At 49.9% G+C, this 16,876-nt stretch overlaps 6 protein-coding genes and 3 non-coding genes across 9 annotated transcripts; 6 read left to right on the forward strand and 3 right to left on the reverse strand.

The window, feature by feature from the left end:
- Positions 1-35: 35 nt before the first annotated feature.
- On the reverse strand, positions 36-677 carry BKA67DRAFT_541244 (putative hydrolase protein; the record flags this gene model as incomplete). Its single annotated transcript, XM_046100899.1, has 1 exon — positions 36-677. One exon carries the CDS (start codon positions 675-677, stop codon positions 36-38), a length of 642 nt encoding a protein of 213 aa, XP_045952785.1.
- Positions 678-1,251: 574 nt separating this feature from the next.
- Positions 1,252-1,346, reverse strand: BKA67DRAFT_t180. Its single transcript has one exon. It is a non-coding gene; the product is annotated as a tRNA-Tyr (tRNA).
- Positions 1,347-1,919: 573 nt separating this feature from the next.
- BKA67DRAFT_t171 lies at positions 1,920-2,018 on the forward strand. The gene has a single exon. It is a non-coding gene; the product is annotated as a tRNA-Tyr (tRNA).
- Positions 2,019-3,770: 1,752 nt separating this feature from the next.
- Positions 3,771-4,522, forward strand: BKA67DRAFT_669048 (uncharacterized protein; the record flags this gene model as incomplete). Its single annotated transcript, XM_046108649.1, has 1 exon — positions 3,771-4,522. Exon 1 carries the CDS (start codon positions 3,890-3,892, stop codon positions 4,520-4,522), a length of 633 nt encoding a protein of 210 aa, XP_045952786.1. The 5' UTR covers positions 3,771-3,889.
- A 1,152-nt stretch (positions 4,523-5,674) lies between these two features.
- BKA67DRAFT_t172 lies at positions 5,675-5,769 on the forward strand. The gene has a single exon. It is a non-coding gene; the product is annotated as a tRNA-Tyr (tRNA).
- A 1,004-nt stretch (positions 5,770-6,773) lies between these two features.
- On the reverse strand, positions 6,774-8,800 carry BKA67DRAFT_97859 (26S proteasome regulatory subunit-like protein). The gene is made up of 4 exons (XM_046109584.1): positions 8,240-8,800; positions 7,721-8,136; positions 7,026-7,660; positions 6,774-6,970 (listed from the first exon to the last, which is right to left on the reverse strand). Exons 1-4 carry the CDS (start codon positions 8,563-8,565, stop codon positions 6,950-6,952), a joined length of 1,398 nt encoding a protein of 465 aa, XP_045952787.1. The 5' UTR covers positions 8,566-8,800; the 3' UTR covers positions 6,774-6,949.
- A 674-nt stretch (positions 8,801-9,474) lies between these two features.
- On the forward strand, positions 9,475-10,123 carry BKA67DRAFT_664121 (caffeine-induced death protein 2; the record flags this gene model as incomplete). The annotated part of the gene is made up of 2 exons (XM_046108314.1): positions 9,475-9,541; positions 9,600-10,123. 2 exons carry the CDS (start codon positions 9,475-9,477, stop codon positions 10,121-10,123), a joined length of 591 nt encoding a protein of 196 aa, XP_045952788.1.
- A 715-nt stretch (positions 10,124-10,838) lies between these two features.
- Positions 10,839-14,183, forward strand: BKA67DRAFT_583722 (tetratricopeptide). Its single transcript, XM_046104098.1, has 3 exons — positions 10,839-12,158; positions 12,208-13,326; positions 13,390-14,183. The coding sequence occupies exons 1-3, from the start codon at positions 11,255-11,257 to the stop codon at positions 13,833-13,835; spliced, it is 2,469 nt and encodes an 822-aa protein (XP_045952789.1). The 5' UTR covers positions 10,839-11,254; the 3' UTR covers positions 13,836-14,183.
- A 298-nt stretch (positions 14,184-14,481) lies between these two features.
- On the forward strand, positions 14,482-15,561 carry BKA67DRAFT_541249 (uncharacterized protein; the record flags this gene model as incomplete). Its single annotated transcript, XM_046100900.1, has 3 exons — positions 14,482-14,602; positions 14,806-14,898; positions 15,173-15,561. 3 exons carry the CDS (start codon positions 14,482-14,484, stop codon positions 15,559-15,561), a joined length of 603 nt encoding a protein of 200 aa, XP_045952790.1.
- Positions 15,562-16,876: the final 1,315 nt, after the last annotated feature.

Below are 16,876 nucleotides of genomic sequence, written 5' to 3' on the forward strand. Positions count from 1 at the left end.
TTATAGTCGGTATTGATCCATGTGTCATATAACCTCTACTTGGACACATCATTGCCCCGCAAAACACGAACTGCCTCATCCAAGTCCATAGTATGACCAGTCATCGGAATGACATGATCCATCACAGTATTGTGAACCTCCATATCGCGATCCCAGCAGGCATCTGGCACAACTGTGATTACAAAGCCCTCATCTGCACCATTTCTCGCGGTGCTCAACACACATCCGCTCGAAACGAAGCCGCAGAGGACTAAGCTCTTGATTTCGAGCTTCTCCTGTAACAGCTCCATGATACCTTCTGAATTCAGGGCCGAGACGCGGCCGGCCAGTCTGTTGAAAGAATATTCCGTCTTTGAGTCCTTGTCAACCGCAACGTCAGACATTTGCACGGCAAATTCTGGGTTCCCTGCAAAAGCGGGTTTGTACTGCTCCGCCCAGCGATCAGCCAGTTTGCTGGTGGGTAAAGGGTCGCGGGAGGCGTCGATCAGACAGTGTAGGATAGGTGTCTTGCTTTCGCGTGCTGCGGCCAGGAGTGCTTGGGTCGAGTTGATGAGCTTTTCTCTCTCTGCGGCTTCTTGGATGAAACCGCTAAACATGTTGTGAAAGTCTAGGAGAAGTAGAGCGGTTTCGGATGGCCCATAGGACGAAGGGTGATTCGGGCTGGATGTTGACACCATTGTAATGATGGTTGGATACTTGATTTCTAGGTTATGATTGCCGTAGTATTGTTCAGCTATGGTTATCAGCCAACATACCAACTTTAGTTGACCACATCGTTGCTATTGTCTTATATATCGCGGGGACTGTGAATCGTAAACTGTGTTGTAGTATAGTGCTGATGAGATATGCGGTTCGGCTCCGAAGACAATCTGATAATATGCAACGAAAATAAGATCTTATTTCCAGCCGGAGATAAATATGCCAACGAGCAGATAACAACACTAGGAATAGAGGTCATGTCGTCCCTTGTCACATTTTAACCAATAAGCGCTTTGAATGTTGTCTATCGATATGACATGGTTGTAGTTTCATGGTCGTTGAGAGCCGGAACTATACCCGCAACTGCTCAAAGACTCGCACTATTCGGATTTAAACACGGACATAAATGTAACATCACAAGTCGCATAACATTAGAAGTTGTACATATTCAACTACGTACGTCTAAACCACGACACCTGACGGGGGAGAAAAAAAATTGATTTTGAGATAGATGCTGGAGACGTAATGCACAAGGCAAAAAAATTACTCAAGTCCCTCGAACCGGATTTGAACCGGTGACCTGTGGATAGTCTGAATTCTTCAGTTACGATTACAGTCCATCGCTCTGCCAACTGAGCTATCAAGGGATTTTCACTTTGAGTTATTCTGTCAACCGAGCTGCCAGCTGTCAATGATTGTCAAATTCACTTCGTATTGTAGACTATGTAGGGATTAAAACTACAAATTGCGAGAATTGCATAGTCAGCTTGCTGATTGGACAAAGTCGCGACAGGATCCACCTTCGAAATTGTAGGAGACACCAAAATTCGCCCAGTTACCTATATTCTCCGTATGTAGTACGAAGGTGCAGAGTTTAGCCTTGCCATGGATCCGAGCAACCCAAGTTACACGGCGTTGTGCCTCAAACCAGCGTTCAGGACTTCAGACTGCTGGTGTAATTTCTACTATACTATTTAAAACACAACTCTTCCTGACTCCTACAGTTTGTGACTCAGCAACTAGCTGATATGAGCTATAGTCTTGTGAATGCAAGTACATTGGGTCAAACTAGTATACTGTGTATACTCAGAAAGTACTTCACTGTGTATACCCCACTTGAAAAAAAAACCCCCCCATGTTCAGATCGTTAGCATTCGTTTGATACTTCTTCCCCCCTCCGATTTTCTGTATCGTTTCTAAAACGATATTTTCATTCATAACCCTTGATAGCTCAGTTGGCAGAGCGATGGACTGTAATTGTTTACTTCTGGCATCTCCAGACTATCCACAGGTCACCGGTTCAAATCCGGTTCGAGGGACTCGCTCTTTAAGTCTTTTTGTTACTCCTTGACAAATACTTCTGTTGTCGTCTAGTTTACTCACGTCTGTTTTTATCCAGAGGCGGATAAAGCAAATGTAAGCCTTATGGAAAAATCGGTGGCCGCCTTCGTTAATTAGGTATAATGGTATGTTTGTAATGACCTAGAATCCTGATTACTGTTATATTTTTTAGACCGATCATCCCCTTAGAACGAATTGCTTCGTTAATATATCATGGGCTCTCTAGTAGCACTCGTGATGCGGTGGCGGCGTGTGGTAATGATAGTTTACCTGTAGTACGTGAACCATGAGCTAAACTCGTTGATAATAACAAGTCAATATTGTGTGAAAGTGTTGCCAGCCCCTAATCCACAAGATAGCTTGTTGCCTCCTTCACAAGTAAATCCAGCGCAATCGGCCGAGGACTCACATCCTATATTATCGAGAGGCGGTTTAAGGGTTTGGGTTCGTGGTGATTGTGTAGTCCTTATCGAAGACGAAATTTTCGTCGAGATGAAGATGAAGATGCTTCCCGCTTCCTAACGACGTAGGAATTAGTTGTGCATTGGACATAAGGCGTGAATTGGAAGTCATACCATTCAATTGATGTATCATTCGAAGTACTGATCATCATCGAGAACGCCTCGTCGCACGTCTTCTTACATGCTTCTCTGCCTTTCCTTAGCTCAACCTTCAAGTCGATCTAGGTTTTATACTGATCTTGACCAGGAAGTGCGTTTCATAACGGCTTTACTATAAATCTCGACTGTGATTTCAAGACGACTTGTTGGCGTCAGGATCCTTGCGAAAAATCACCATGTACTTGGTCGGCTGTTCTAGAAAGAATATTGAATAGAAAATCACTTTCTTCGCCGGTGCCGTATTGTGCCTCATGACATGTCAATCAATTTTGATGAATGCATTAAACTATCACCCGTGCCATATATAACTATTCCTTCTTCTAGACTAGGGCACATTCGATGCACCTTCGTACCTTACCGGGGTCTGAAATTGTAGATCTCCAAAGCGAACTTATTGAATCGTATTGGTAGGTGTATTGGAATATTCTCGCTGCTCCGTGGTCATTTTATGGGCTTTTCTAGCATAACGTCACAAGGTAGTGATACATGACCACCATGACACATGATGTCCACTCAAATCCAACCAATAAAGCTCAAGATAAGGCTTGAATTCTAGCCTTTGAATCTAAATAGAAATTCTGCGCATGAGATTTATTTGACCTGCCTAGATTCAGTGGTAACAGAGGCCGCACACATACAGCTCGTCCTACACTCATGGAAATATGACACCATTCGTGCATCGAGGGGGCTGTTTCTTCCGGAAACAGGTCTACCGTTAAACAGGTTCCTAGTAATTCGTCCTAAAAAAGAAAACCCAAAAGCCGGAGCATATCTTACATCTTTCCCTACTAGCTGCAATGAAACATTTCTATAAATGAGCATATATTAAGTAAACCCTGACCCTTTTACTATTGCGGTCAATGTTTCCATACAGGCTTAAACACGCCTGAAAGTTGGACTTCAAAGCTGATCAATGAGGCGAAGCAGCCAGACTTATACCATCCAAGTAAATCCTTCCACCTGCATGTACAGCTCTAGCGTTAGGAAGAAAACAGGGAACCCTGCAATTGCGCCTTCTTACTCAAATACGTCTCAATCACATTCGGATAACTCTTTGATAAATTTTGGAGGTGCTTTATCTAATCTCACCTTGATCATTGCCGTTAATACGGTCAATATTGCTCCCTTGATAACCTGTCTCTTATTACATCAAGTTTGATCATTACAACCACCCTGCCCATGTACATTTCGTTGCATCATTGACGAATCTGCGACAACTTTAGTACACCATGGTGAGCCGCCCAGGTCGTCCGGCCCCACCGCCGCCGCCGGACCATACGTCCCAACAGGCACCACGTATCGAAGTGACAGCAACGAATATCAGTGTGTTTGGCTACCCGTCTAGCGGAGAGCCTGTAATAGCTCTTGAGGATGTTTCAGTCGCAGACATTGATTATCTCCAACTGGACCGCTTGAAGATTCCCAAGTATCGTCTGCAGGACCAGGGCGCCGAGGACAACTTCTGCCGCCGCCTTTTACATCTTGGTGGACGGCGATGGCCCACGCTCGACCGTTTCCGCCTTCTCCTGGATGCTATCGCGGGCAACGACGTTGTAATCGAGTGGATTCTAGATGGTACAGAGCCTTGTCCTTCTTCCGCTGAACGTCGTTGGATCTCGGTAGCGCGGCCCTCAGGAGGAGGTGTATGTGTGGCAGATGTACCGAGATGGATTCCCGAAGTGGTGGATGGAGGCGAAGTTTCCGTTGAAGAAAATGCAATGCTTGAACGCAGGGCGTTATTGAAGCTCGCAGTTGACATGGACGAGAAGGCCAGGTTGTTGGTAGACGAGTTCAAGGGTAAACACTATGAAAAGGCGAATGCATATGATGGAGGAACATTGACAAAAGATGACTTATGTTGAACACGATCAGTATATTGACCATGCGATAGTAGGCGCCACGCTGCCCTTGGTGCCACAGCAAGGTGTATCACAATTCGTTCTTAGTCAATTAAATTAACCTGTCCTCTTGCCTATCTTCTGATATTGCGATATATGTGTTGTGATTTTCAAAAAGGTGGCAATTACATGCAATGCCTTAACAGTCGTCCTCCATGGACACACTGGACAATCCCTGCATACAAAAGTTCTCGGTCGTACCGCAGATCACATCGATGCTGATATGAGCAGCAACCGGTTCGTACCTCGAACTTCAAAGACAGAATTGACACAGCTTTCGCTTTGCCTGGTATACCCTGAAATAGCTGCCCTTCCTAACCAAGTTAGAGTCCGCTTTGCCTGGTATAGTCAGGCATGGTTTCCCTCTCTTAGCTCAGCTCACCATCATTTGTTCTCATGTGGTCCGGCATCTTCTGCCTTTGCATCCGGTTCGACAGCCGCTTTGCCTTGTAATTGGCTTCTGGCGTCTGTTGTCAGTATGTTGTATATGACACCAACGCTGTGGACAATGTTCTTTGCGAATTCTCGGTTATTATACTCGCATCAAGACCATCATTATTAGCATTGTTACCGCAACTACTAGGTTGGCCCATTACTAGAAACTGTGATTGTTTAACCATGAGAAACCACAAAGCTTAATTCACATGATTCGTCTCGAAGTCATAGTTCATCACGGCCGAGGGACTGGAGTTTCACCATGAAGCTGTCCATCCTCAGATACTCAGCTGTCAAGTGTGTTATTACTGTCACTTGTGCTGCCTCAATATCGCTGGACGATGGCTTTTCGTCGCCATTGCGCACGAGAGCAAATCGGAGAGAGCGTATGACACAGAACACCAGGGTGATGCTTATTGTCGCAAGGTTCAGCACGAGTTTTGCCCTATCCATCAAACCTGATGATCACGACGCTGTTTGCAGCTTGTTGGGAGGACTAAAATGCGGGGCTCTGAGCCAACGTGGGCGAATCATCTGCTCCACTTCCGTCTACTTCGGCAATCCTGCGCGAATTAGATACTTTCCACAAGCTCAATTATGGCTATCAAATATATCTGGCATTTCTTAGCAAATCGTTCACCCCACTACAAGCTGATTCCCAGCTAGCAGTAGGTGCAGAAGCCCTTGATAGCTCAGTTGGCAGAGCGATGGACTGTAATCGTAACTGAAGAATTCAGAATATCCACAGGTCGCCGGTTCAAATCCGGCTCGAGGGAGCATCTTTTTGCTGTTCATTTTTTACCATCTTTTCTTCTATTCCACCGTACTCTATAGATACATTATCTTTGCTTAGGTGGTAAATAAAGTATCTCGCACCGCTATAGTCCAGCTCCCTAACCATACGTGGGAGACGCTATGTTCTTGCTCTCTTCACACCATCATCGTCTTATTGGTATCGGGAACGGCAGCACCAGAGTTCATGAAAATCAAGTGAGCAACCGTTTTACTGTGATAACAATCATCCATCCCTATGCTATTTTTGGGGGGTAGAGGAGTTGATCTGCATAATCCACAAGATTTCAGGCCAGTCTTCAACGACGGGCCGAGCTCACTCAGACAGACCTACGCGCATTGTGACACAAATCTGACAGGCATCACACAAGTCAAGCCCACAGCCCAATCTGGCAATCGGAACTACGAATAAACACTCTCTCATCTCTGCGACTCGACCAGACATCTCTCGGGAGATCCTGCGCCACATGGACGCCGTGAAGCGCCTTCTCCAGACCGTCGCAACGTGAGGATTGCCGGGTCCGAGAAGCTCGATGGGTGCTGCTCAGGGACTCGGATGAGAAGCCAACGTGCCCCAGCCACCTGGCACGGCGGGATGAAGGTGCCTGATAGAACTCATCTATCTATCGTCTTTGCCACATTTTTTTTAGAACCATAAATACGGTTATTGTTTGTTGACGAGGCGTGTAAAGCTCGCTGCTGGAAGGACACGATCTTGGTCAGCGGCGATGACGCTTAACCTGCAACCGTTTGACGAAGGCACCAAAAGGTCCGTGGAGATGTGATTTGTATGTAGTGTCTAGTAGTAAGTAGTATGGGCTTGACCGAGATTTCGACAGACCCACAAAGTGAGGATGACTTCCTTCGAGTGGTAGGAAGACTTCGTACGAGAGCAGCTCGTAACGTGCTAAGGAAATCTAGTTGCATATTACACGAGACAAGAGATTCGCTGGCTGCTCGCAAACGCTCAGGTGAATCACATCATGGTGTTTGTTTTACGATCCAGCATGGCTTTTATTCAAGCTCACAATGCAGCTTAGGAGAAGTGCGTGTACTGATGATAAAGAAGCCAGGTTGGTGACTTATGCCAGCTAGTATTACATTTGTCACTTCGTCTATCATCACAAATTCTATGTCTTGCCTTCGCCCACGATGTGTCTGAAATTATGCATAGAAGTTGACCGTCTGGGATCGTGGTTAGCCTTGTAGGTGCAAAATGAGGGCAAAGGTCAGTACTCACATCCTTCTTCTTGGCCTGGACTTCGGTGATGGCGTCCACGTAGTGCTCGTGGCCGATTTTGTTCTTCCCCAACCGCAGAGCAATCATACCAGCCTCTACACACACCGCCTTCAACATGGCACCACCGAACTCATCGGTACTTCGGGCCAACTCGTTCCAGTTCACACCATCAGAGACCTTCATCTTACGCGAGTGGATCTTGAGAATCTGTGCACGAGCCTCCTCATTGGGTAGAGGGAACTCGATCTTCCTGTCGAGACGTCCTGACCGAAGCAAAGCGGGATCCAACACATCGACTCTGTTGGTAGCGGCAAGAACCTTGATCCTGTCATCGGATGCAAAACCGTCGAGCTGATTCAGAAGTTCCAACATGGTTCTCTGCACTTCACGGTCACCGCTCTTCTCCGAGTCGAAACGTTTCGTACCGACGGCATCCAACTCGTCGATGAAGATGATGGCTGGTGCCTTCTCCTTGGCGAGGGCGAAGCAGTCTCGCACAAGCTTGGCACCATCACCGATGAACATTTGTACGAGTTGAGGACCGGCGAGCTTCAGGAATGTGGCATCGGTTTGAGCGGCGCAGGCTCGAGCGAGGAGAGTCTTTCCGGTTCCGGGAGGGCCGTACATCAGCGCACCTGACGAAGAGTTAGCTTGGGTGATAAGAGGTATGAGCGGAAATGTGAAGCAGGACATACCCTTGGGGGCCTTGATGCCGATCTTCTTGAAGCGTTCAGCCTCCTTCATGGGCCAGACAATGGCCTCTACTAGCTCCTCTATTTGCTTGTCGAGACCACCCACATCACTGTACTTCTCGGTGGGCTTCTCATCGACCTCCATAGCCTTGACCCTGCTGTCGTACTCAGCAGGTAAGGTGTCGAGGATGAGGTATGAGTCCTTGTTTACACCAATCAGGTCGCCGGGCTTCAGGTTCTCTGGGTCGACGAGGCCGATGAGGGGGAGGAAGATGGTTTGCCGCGTGGAGGTCTTGATGACTGCGGACTTGCCGACTCTAGTCGCATCGAGATCGATGTTGGCGCCTTCTTCTGAGGACTCGGCGGTGGGGTCAAGATCCAGAAGCTCAACCACGTTACCGACCAGGTAGGGTAATTGTCTTGTAGGTAGGCAGTGTCAGTACGTTCGCACGGCACCGGGACAGGTGTGCATGTGCATGTGTGTGCATTGCACCGGCGAGGGGAAAGGGGAGAGAAGCGTACCTGTTGTTTGCAATCTTCTCCATGTTCTCCTTGATCTTCTCGGCCATGGTTGCCTTCTCGTGCGACAGCCGTTGATACTCGCTCTTCATGATGCGGGCGTCGTTCTCGAGAAGTCGTTTCCGTGTTTGCAGGTCCTGGGTGCTGAGACTGAGGACCTCCTCATCTAGGATATCATCGTCGTCCTCGGCGTCGTCCATCTCGGCATCACCATCGTTGTTGGGCTTCTTGTTCTGGTCCTGCTCCTTGTCGCCGTCACCGCTGCCGCCCTGCTTCTTGTCCTGGGGCTCGCGATGTGTGACGCCCTCCATATCCTGTGCGCTAGACATGGTGGAGTGTGCTGCTTGAATAATGCTGGGATGAGCGGGGAAAGGTGCGCGTGAGGCAGGGAATGGAAGAGGAAGAAGAAGATGAAGAAGTACTGGTCCTCAAATGATGGTGGGTTTGTTCGGGTGGGTGGTGTTGTTTTGGGTATGTAGCTGGTTTGGATGGAAGCTCTCCGACCTACAATTACAGCAGAGCCCCCAGCGCGGAACTTTGACGTTGGACTGCAGCTGCACGCTGTCAAGTCAATCGCACACAGGCAGGCAGGCGCTGCTGTCGCGTAATCACAGCCTGATGCAACAAGAGGGGCACTAAAGTCCAAGCTCTACAAGCCGACCATAGCCTCTGGGCCTCTCTTCTCTGCCTTTGCCTCTACGGGGGCACGTAGTGAGTGCCCAAGTACCTACGGTCAAGGTTCACGCATGCTCCGTAATCATCCCGCCCTGCCTTGCTCCATACTGTAATCCGTACGCATTAGCATGCCAGAAGCTACAGTATGCAACTAAGCCCCTGTAGCGGGGGGGCAAGAGAGCTTGGGCTGTTACTTTCGCAACTACGGACTTGATTACATACATGGTACTTACTGTACACACCGGGCAGACACGCAGTAGCACAGTTAATCCAAGGTTAGTTCATGGGCTCAACTCGTCATACTTTCGCGACACCTCGAGCCTTTACTTTTTAGTCAACCAAGACGTTGGCCGTGGCCCTTCAACATCGTGCGACTAGATTCCCCCTCGACGATTTATGCTTGGTGGCTTTATTTGGAACCCATCTCGTGTCCGTCATTATTATTTATTATTTTAATTCTCACAGTCATACCCCTGGCGATCGTCACGCTGGCAGGCTTTCTTTGGTCCAAACACCCGGCTCCTTCCACGGACGCCACTAAACCCGCTACTCCCCCCGAGATCATGAGCGACCTACCTGGATCGCCTGGATTAACTCCCCAGTTCTGCTTCAACATCACAGCTCTGAGAGGTGCGCAAACGTGAACCGCGAGTCCGCCCGAGACCCAGCCATGTCTGACACGTATCAGATTTCCTAAGAATATCGAGAGGCGCCGTAGACGACTCCATCACCCAGAATCTCAATGCCCTCGTGACACCAGCCAGGAAGGGCTTCGACCCGAACTCTACCACGGTCAGAACGCCCTCGTCTCGACGAGAAATAGACCCTCAGTCATGTCATGCATTCAAAGAGCAGGTTCTTTTCCCATCGTGGCAGTCCAGATCCGACGTCCTGACATACTGCGCCTACGTCGCAACAAGCCCAGACCCCAATGATCCGGAAACCGCCCTGAGGGAGGCAGAGTCGCTCAAGGAGAGGGAACGCATCGTCAACGAGCGACTTGACCCGTACTCAGCAAGATACTTCCCAACCGAACCGCGCACGCAACAGCTGGCCCAGCTACTCCGACAGGAGAGGAGCGTCGAGACCATCGTGCGAGCTCGGACGTGGGGCTTGGTGAGGGAGAGGTGCAGCGATTCCGCCGATAGTTCAGACCAGGCTTTGAACCAGTGGAGGGAACGGCAAGCCTCAGCAACAACGAGGACAAGCTGAGCGGGCGCGCCGCCCTGCCCGCGTGCTTGGGAGGACCTAGTGTAATATGTAGATAGATGTATAAACTCGCCGCTGTATGAAAAAAATAAATGAATGCCATTCACATTCCAGGTTTGACGTCAAGGCGACTTTATTCCCGCTATTCACTGCTGACTCCCGCCAACGAAAGAACCGACGTTGGTAGAAACGCGCTGTTCTTCAGTTGCCTATACCCATCTCACATTGTTGTTCCCGGGCAAATTGCATACAATTGAATATCGAGTCCTGGGAAAGAGGCAGATGCAAAAAGAGAAAAAAAATGAAAAAAATGAAAAAGAGAAAAAGAGACAGAGAAAAAGAGAAAAAGAGACAGGGAAAAAGAGACAAAGAGAGTATTCCCTTCCATTCAAGCCGAGTTGTAAGCAGGAGAAGGAAAGGCCTATTAACATGCCAGGTTGCTTGTATTGCTTGCGCAGTAGCTCACTTGACCTACCGTGGTATTGTTTACACGGAGCAACCTAACCTAGTATATACTATGTAAAGACTATGCAAAGGCTATGTGAAGACCATGTCCTGTAGTCTAGGTTAGTTAACACAACAATGTACAGGTGAGAGAGATATCGGATAATTTTCGGCCATGGAGCTCCATTTTCTCGGGACATCCCACGCCCCGGCGGGACAGGCTGAGCAATGAATATGAATGGGCAGAGCACACGCTGCCATGAGCAGTTGCACGGTTCGCTACAGTACGTTTACCGGGAGAGGACCCTCCAAGGCTCACCCGCACCACACATCAAAAGCTTCACGCCTGGAGCACGTCAACACTTTTCAGTTCGTATTGCCAAGTCAATCCTTTATTGATACAGTACCTACTGTAGTGTCCAGATATAGAACAGCACTGACTGTGTCTATTTTCCTGTTCTGCCTTTTTTTTTCTTTTTTTTTCTTCCCCTTCTCGTTCCGACCCCTCGGACACCGTCACTGCACCCCCCCAACTCGAAAGCTTGCCCACCGACTTGGACGTACGGCTTGCTTGATTAAGCACACTCCTCCGCTGCGCGAAACATTCACTGCCCAGTAGCCAGAACGCTTCCCTCGACATACGGCCCAGCAGTCCCCAACGGCCCACGTGCCGAAGCTCTCTCTCTCACCATGCCGCAAGCGCTCACCTCGAAAGAGAATGCCCTCTTTCGCCAAGTCATCCGACTCTATGAAGACAAGCAGTACAAGCGGGGCCTCAAGGCCGCCGAGCAGATCCTTAAGAAGAACCCCAAGCATGGCGACACGATGGCGATGAAGGCTTTGATTATGAACCAGCAGGGCAAGACAGACGAGGCCTTCGCTCTCGGCAAGGAGGCTCTCATGGCCGACATGAAGTCTCACATCTGCTGGCACGTCTACGGCCTGCTCTACAGATCGCAAAAGAACTTCGAAGAGGCCATCAAGGCCTACAAGTCCGCCCTGAAGCTTGAACCCGACTCCGTCCAAATCCAAAGAGACCTGGCCTTCCTGCAGGTCCAAATGCGCGACTACCAAGGCTACATCCAGAGCAGAGCTTCCATGCTCCAGGCCAGACCCCAAGTCCGCCAGAACTGGACCGCCCTCGCCGTCGCACATCACCTCTCCGGCGATTTGGCGCAGGCCGAGACGGTTCTCACCGCATATGAGGACTCGCTCAAGAGCCCACCCTCCAAGACCGACTACGAGAACTCGGAAGCTCTCATGTACAAGAACTCCATTATTGCCGAGCAGGGCGACTACGAACGCGCCCTCGAACACCTGCGGACCATCGCCAAGCACAACCTCGATCGCCTCGCTGTCATGGAACTGCGCGCTGAGTACCTCAAGCAACTAGGCAGGAAGGAGGACGCCGTCAAGGCATATAGGGCCCTGCTCGACCGAAACTCAGAACACCCCGACTACTACCTAGGCCTTCTCGACGTCTCCGACATCTCTCCGGATGACCAGAAAGCGAAGAAGGCCATCTACGACGAGTACGCCACCAAATATCCCCGTTCAGATGCTGCCAAGCGCTTACCCCTCGACTTCCTGACCGGTACGTATTCTTCGCTTGACACATCGACGCGTGGCTAACCATCCTTCAGGCGATGAGTTCCAAGAAGCCGCAAAGACTTACCTCACGCTGATGCTGGACAGAGGTGTCCCATCCACTTTTGCCAACCTGAAGCACCTATACACTGATCCGGCCAAGCGGGATACGCTTGGCGCATTGGCTCAAGAATACCTGAACTCTGACAGCGAGAGCTCGGGCAACAATGACGCTTTGAAGGGCGATGCGGCAGCTCTGTACTACCTTGCTCAACACTACAACTACCACTTGAGCCGTGACCTCGAAAAGGCACTGGAATATGTCAACAGGGGTATCGAGGTCGCTCCCAAGGAAGTCGAGTTCTACATGACCAAGGCCAGAATATACAAGCACTCCGGTAACACGGAAAAGGCCGCCGCGACTATGGACGAAGCCCGCAACCTCGATTTGAGAGACCGATACATCAACACAAAGGCAGCCAAGTACCAACTTCGCAATGATGAAACCGAAAGGGCGCTTGAGTTGATGGGTTTGTTCACGAGACCTGACTCGACAGTCGGGCCCCTCAATGATCTGATTGATATGCAGTGTGTCTGGTACATGACCGAAGACGGAGAGGCCAACGTGCGAAAAGGAAACATCGGCCTCGCTCTCAAGCGATTTCATGCTGTCTACGGCTTCTTCGACGTCTGGGTGGAAGACCAGTTCGACTTCCATAGCTTCTCGTTACGGAAAGGACAAATCCGCGCCTACGTCGACATGGTCAGGTGGGAGGACAAGCTTCGCGAACATCCTTTCTATACTCGTGCTGCCCTATCAGCCGTCAACCTGTACATTAGCATGTTTGATGGTAAGTCGTTGCCGAATGGTGTCAATGGGGATGTCAACGGCGACGATGCCGCCGAACGAAAGAAGGCAGCGAAGAAGGCCAGACAGGCCGTGCAGAAGGCCGAGCGAGAGGCTGCGGAGAAAGCTGCGAAACAAGACCCCAATAAGCCCAAAAAGGCAGGCAGCGAGGAGCCCAAGAAGGTGGACGAGGATCCTAACGGCCTCAAGCTCGCTGCAACCAACGAGCCCTTGGTGGAAGCTACCAAGTTCCTAGCTCACCTGCTCCAAAACAGTCCCAAGCTCGTTGATGCGCAACTCGCTGGCTTCGAGGTGTACACCCGAAGAGGTAAGCCATATCCTAGACCAACCACAAAAAGTGTCATTGACTCTTCACTTACTATTGCCACAGAGAAATACATTCTTGCGCTCAAATGTCTGAAGAATGCAATTGCCTTGGACTCGAACCACCCGCAGGTCCATGAGCAGTTAGTGCACTTCCGCCACTTGCTCAACACAAAGCTGGACTCGCTACCCGCCAAGGCACAAGAAGTCATCAAAGCCGAGTTTGATACTTTGGACGCTTCAACAGACTTGAAGAAGTACAACGCAGATTTCGAGGCAAAGCACAAGGAAAGCGCCTCCCATGTGATCGCTGCCGTCAAGGCAAAGAAGCACCTGGGCGAGGATCAAAGCAAGGTGGAGAAGGAGCTCTCCGAAGTTCTCAACGTGAAAGACATAACCTTTGAACAAGCCACAGAAGTGCTGGATCTGTTGAGAGGTTGGAGGAGTAAGGAAGTCGACGACTTCAAGAAGAAGGCAGCCGGAAAGTGGCCAGAAGTCACTGCTTTCGCATAGGAGGCCAGAAAGCATGATGCCTCGCAACCAGGTAGAAACTCGCCAAAGGGCTCAGGATTGGGGAGCAATGAGCCCTCCAACTATCTTGCCAGCATGGCCAGTGAACGATGGTTTGTTAGTGCACTGGAGCATTTAATTGATTTAGCGCATTACCGCGCCGTGGTCAAAGCCAATGTGGATTGGCAAAAGGGCATAAGAAGGTAAAAAAAGGTACAGGAGTTTGTGCCGGCAGTGCATCACCAGTGTCTTTCTGGTATCGAAGGAGTTGGAAAAGAAGAAGAAAAAGTTGTAGACTACATAGGTTTGCCTGCATAGAATCAGCGTCGTGTTGAAGCGCTTTGATCCCTACCTCGTCTTTCTTGTTGTGTAGTACCACACCAGGCCGGCGTGTTTGCGCACCCTCCTCCCAGACGAAAGAGGCGGTCTGGTGATATTCCTGATCAATCAACGAGTGGAAGTACGGTGTTTCCGGAAATGAACGTCATAGGAACCAGCGTTCAGACTCTCGCGCATGTCTTGGCGGTCTTGGGGCCCATCACTGGTATCGTCCCGATGGCAAACACATTTAAACATGCGAGCAGAGCGATGCCCTCCTGTCCAACACAGGGCCTGGTGATCTGGGTGCTCGCCCTCTTCGAGGCCCGGCATGCCACGCCTGTCGGGTCTCCGCGGTAGATACATCCCGGAGTGCCGACGAAGTCTCAAGGCCCTAGCCCGAGGTGCAAAGATGCAGAGCTCAGATCTAGGGGTATGGGGTCCAGTTTGTTGTAAGCCGCTGGGATGCGTGAGTTTTCTTTTTCTTTTTTTCTCTCTGGCTCGGTATCGTTTGGGGGTTGGTAGGGAAACGAAGTGGTTGGTTGGGGGGGAAAGAGCCTGAGGGTGGTTGGGTATGTAATCTCATGAGTGGTTAGACATATCAAACATATGACTCTTTGTGTGTGTGTGTGTATGCTTAGCATGCACCGTACAGCATCTTGGATAACACAAGAGGAACAAGAACCTATAGACAGACAATTATCTCGGCTGGGTTTGAAAGGTCACATCTGGAATGGTAGTTCACATGGTTTGCGCAGTGATACGCGATGAGTCGAGGAAATTGGGTGCTGGACCCAAGAATTTAAATATCTGATATCGTATACACATGTTGCCTTTTATGTAACAGCTCCCCCAAAAGCCATGCACTCGTACTGTTCAACCCCGAGGCTGATGTCTTTTAAGAAAAAACCCGTTTCTCTCTATCTCTCATGACTGGTTCGTTCCCAGGGTTGTCACTTTCGATGAAGGACGCTCCCTGTCATATTATACAATCCTCCTTCCAAAGCTTGATAGAGTTCTAGAAGATGATAAGTCAGCGATGGGGTTCTCGAATAGTGTAGATCAGATAGTGAAGGCTGTCAAGGTTCACACATACGATTTAAACATCAACGCCGGTAGGGGTTTGGCAGAGGAGGTCGACGATCCCGGCGACGGGGATGGTGCAGCAGCGGGCGCGCTGGCCGCCGGCGGCGCACACGGACTGGAATTGTGTGGCGTCGGTCAGGACCTCGGATGGGTTCTGGCAGTCGAGGTCGGCCAGACCGGCGACGTCAGTAGCGCAGCACTGGGCGTTGCTGTACAGACCCGAGCAGGCAGTGTAGGTCTGACGCTCCATCATGGAGGGGGCAGCGAGGGCACTGGTGAAGAGAGCGGCGAGGGTGAAGAACTGCATTTTGAGATATGTATTTGAGGTGTTGGGTGTAGTAAAGGGGTTTACTGGTATTTTGTTGGTAATGGTAAGAGTAGATTGATGTTTGATGTCTGAATGATTAAGAATATTGTCCTCGACTCGGAGGAGACAAGATATCTTTATACACGAAAGATATCGTAACTCTGGCTGCCTCCGAGCTTGACGTTCGTCAGTGGCTTTCAACTTCCCTGGAGACGATGACGCTGTTGTGCCATTCTACGCGTATTTCCTTTCTCGAAGGCCCTTACCAAGATACAACCAGGTTCCAAGACCCCTGACCATGATTGCTGGAAGCCTTGAAGAGATTTGATGGAGTCATCGAGTTAATGCCCGATAAAATATTCATGGTGTTGTCACAATAGTACACTCATATGTCGATCTCTCACATGGTCCTCGATGCGATGTAGGGGTCAAGCGCGACGATATGGACCTACTGGACGAATTGAGAAGCGAACGTGGACCAGTGAAGACGTCCCTTGCAATTCCAGTAACTGGGCTCGCCGGGTTGTGTTGTCCGTTCGGTGTTGGCCCTGTGGTCACTGGGTGATTCTCCTGAAGATCGCATCGCTTAGAGCTTCGAAGCCACAGCGTCGCGCGCCGTTGCATTATGGCTTGGGCATTATGTAACTGCGCTAACGCCTATGACCTTGATATCGCCTACCAGTAGCTTTTGCTTTCTGGCCGAACGACGACATAGACAGCGGAGTAGCGAATCATGGTGCGGTCAGAGCCCCCGGCTCGGCCTCGTTATAACAGGGGACCCGATAACACGGCACCTTAGATTAACGTCACGACGGGAAATCGATGCGCACCTGCAGGGGGGGCTTGTCGAATGACATGGGGCCCGGATCACAATAGCCAAGACCACAACGCCTGTCGGACAGGGAGGACGGCAGACCCGGCACCACAGTATCGTGCGTTGACTCGCGTATGGGGGCCCCTTTAATGGCATTCTGAGATGACGATGGCAAATTCAGATATTTGTGTCTTCGTGTTAAAGGTAGTAACGCGGTGATCGCCTCGGGAATACTTGCCGATCGTTTGTTTAGAGGGCGTTGAAGGCTGACTATATCCCCAAAATCTCAAATTGTTCTAACGGCTCGGTGTGATACCTACCAACAAACTTTGCTTTTACCTTATAATAATCTCTGTGCTGCATGTGGAAATGCTGCCTATGTGCTGAGGCATTCTATTTTCAAGAGACAATAAATATTTTCCTGTCATTGCCTCGACTGCCAGACTGCGTGTCAAAATGCAGGACTGGCCCTGGCGAAATGAGACCCATTTCCCCAGTTTATGCTTCTGGTCTAGGCTC

The sequence above is a fragment of the Truncatella angustata genome (assembly GCF_020726525.1).
Source record: "Truncatella angustata strain MPI-SDFR-AT-0073 chromosome Unknown BKA67scaffold_10, whole genome shotgun sequence".
Lineage (NCBI taxonomy): Eukaryota > Fungi > Ascomycota > Sordariomycetes > Amphisphaeriales > Sporocadaceae > Truncatella > Truncatella angustata.

Bases quoted from the DNA above. Each gene is read 5' to 3' on its own strand.
- BKA67DRAFT_97859 (XM_046109584.1), bottom strand. From the start codon at position 8,565: ATGTCTAGCGCACAGGATATGGAGGGCGTCACACATCGCGAGCCCCAG. The intron at 8,137-8,239 runs GTACGCTTCTCT...CCTACCTACAAG, and splicing joins GAGAAGATTGCAAACAACAG to ACAATTACCCTACCTGGTCG. The intron at 7,661-7,720 runs GTATGTCCTGCT...ACTCTTCGTCAG, and splicing joins CGGCATCAAGGCCCCCAAGG to GTGCGCTGATGTACGGCCCT.
- BKA67DRAFT_583722 (XM_046104098.1), top strand. From the start codon at position 11,255: ATGCCGCAAGCGCTCACCTCGAAAGAGAATGCCCTCTTTCGCCAAGTC. The intron at 12,159-12,207 runs GTACGTATTCTT...ACCATCCTTCAG, and splicing joins ACCCCTCGACTTCCTGACCG to GCGATGAGTTCCAAGAAGCC. The intron at 13,327-13,389 runs GTAAGCCATATC...CTATTGCCACAG, and splicing joins CGAGGTGTACACCCGAAGAG to AGAAATACATTCTTGCGCTC.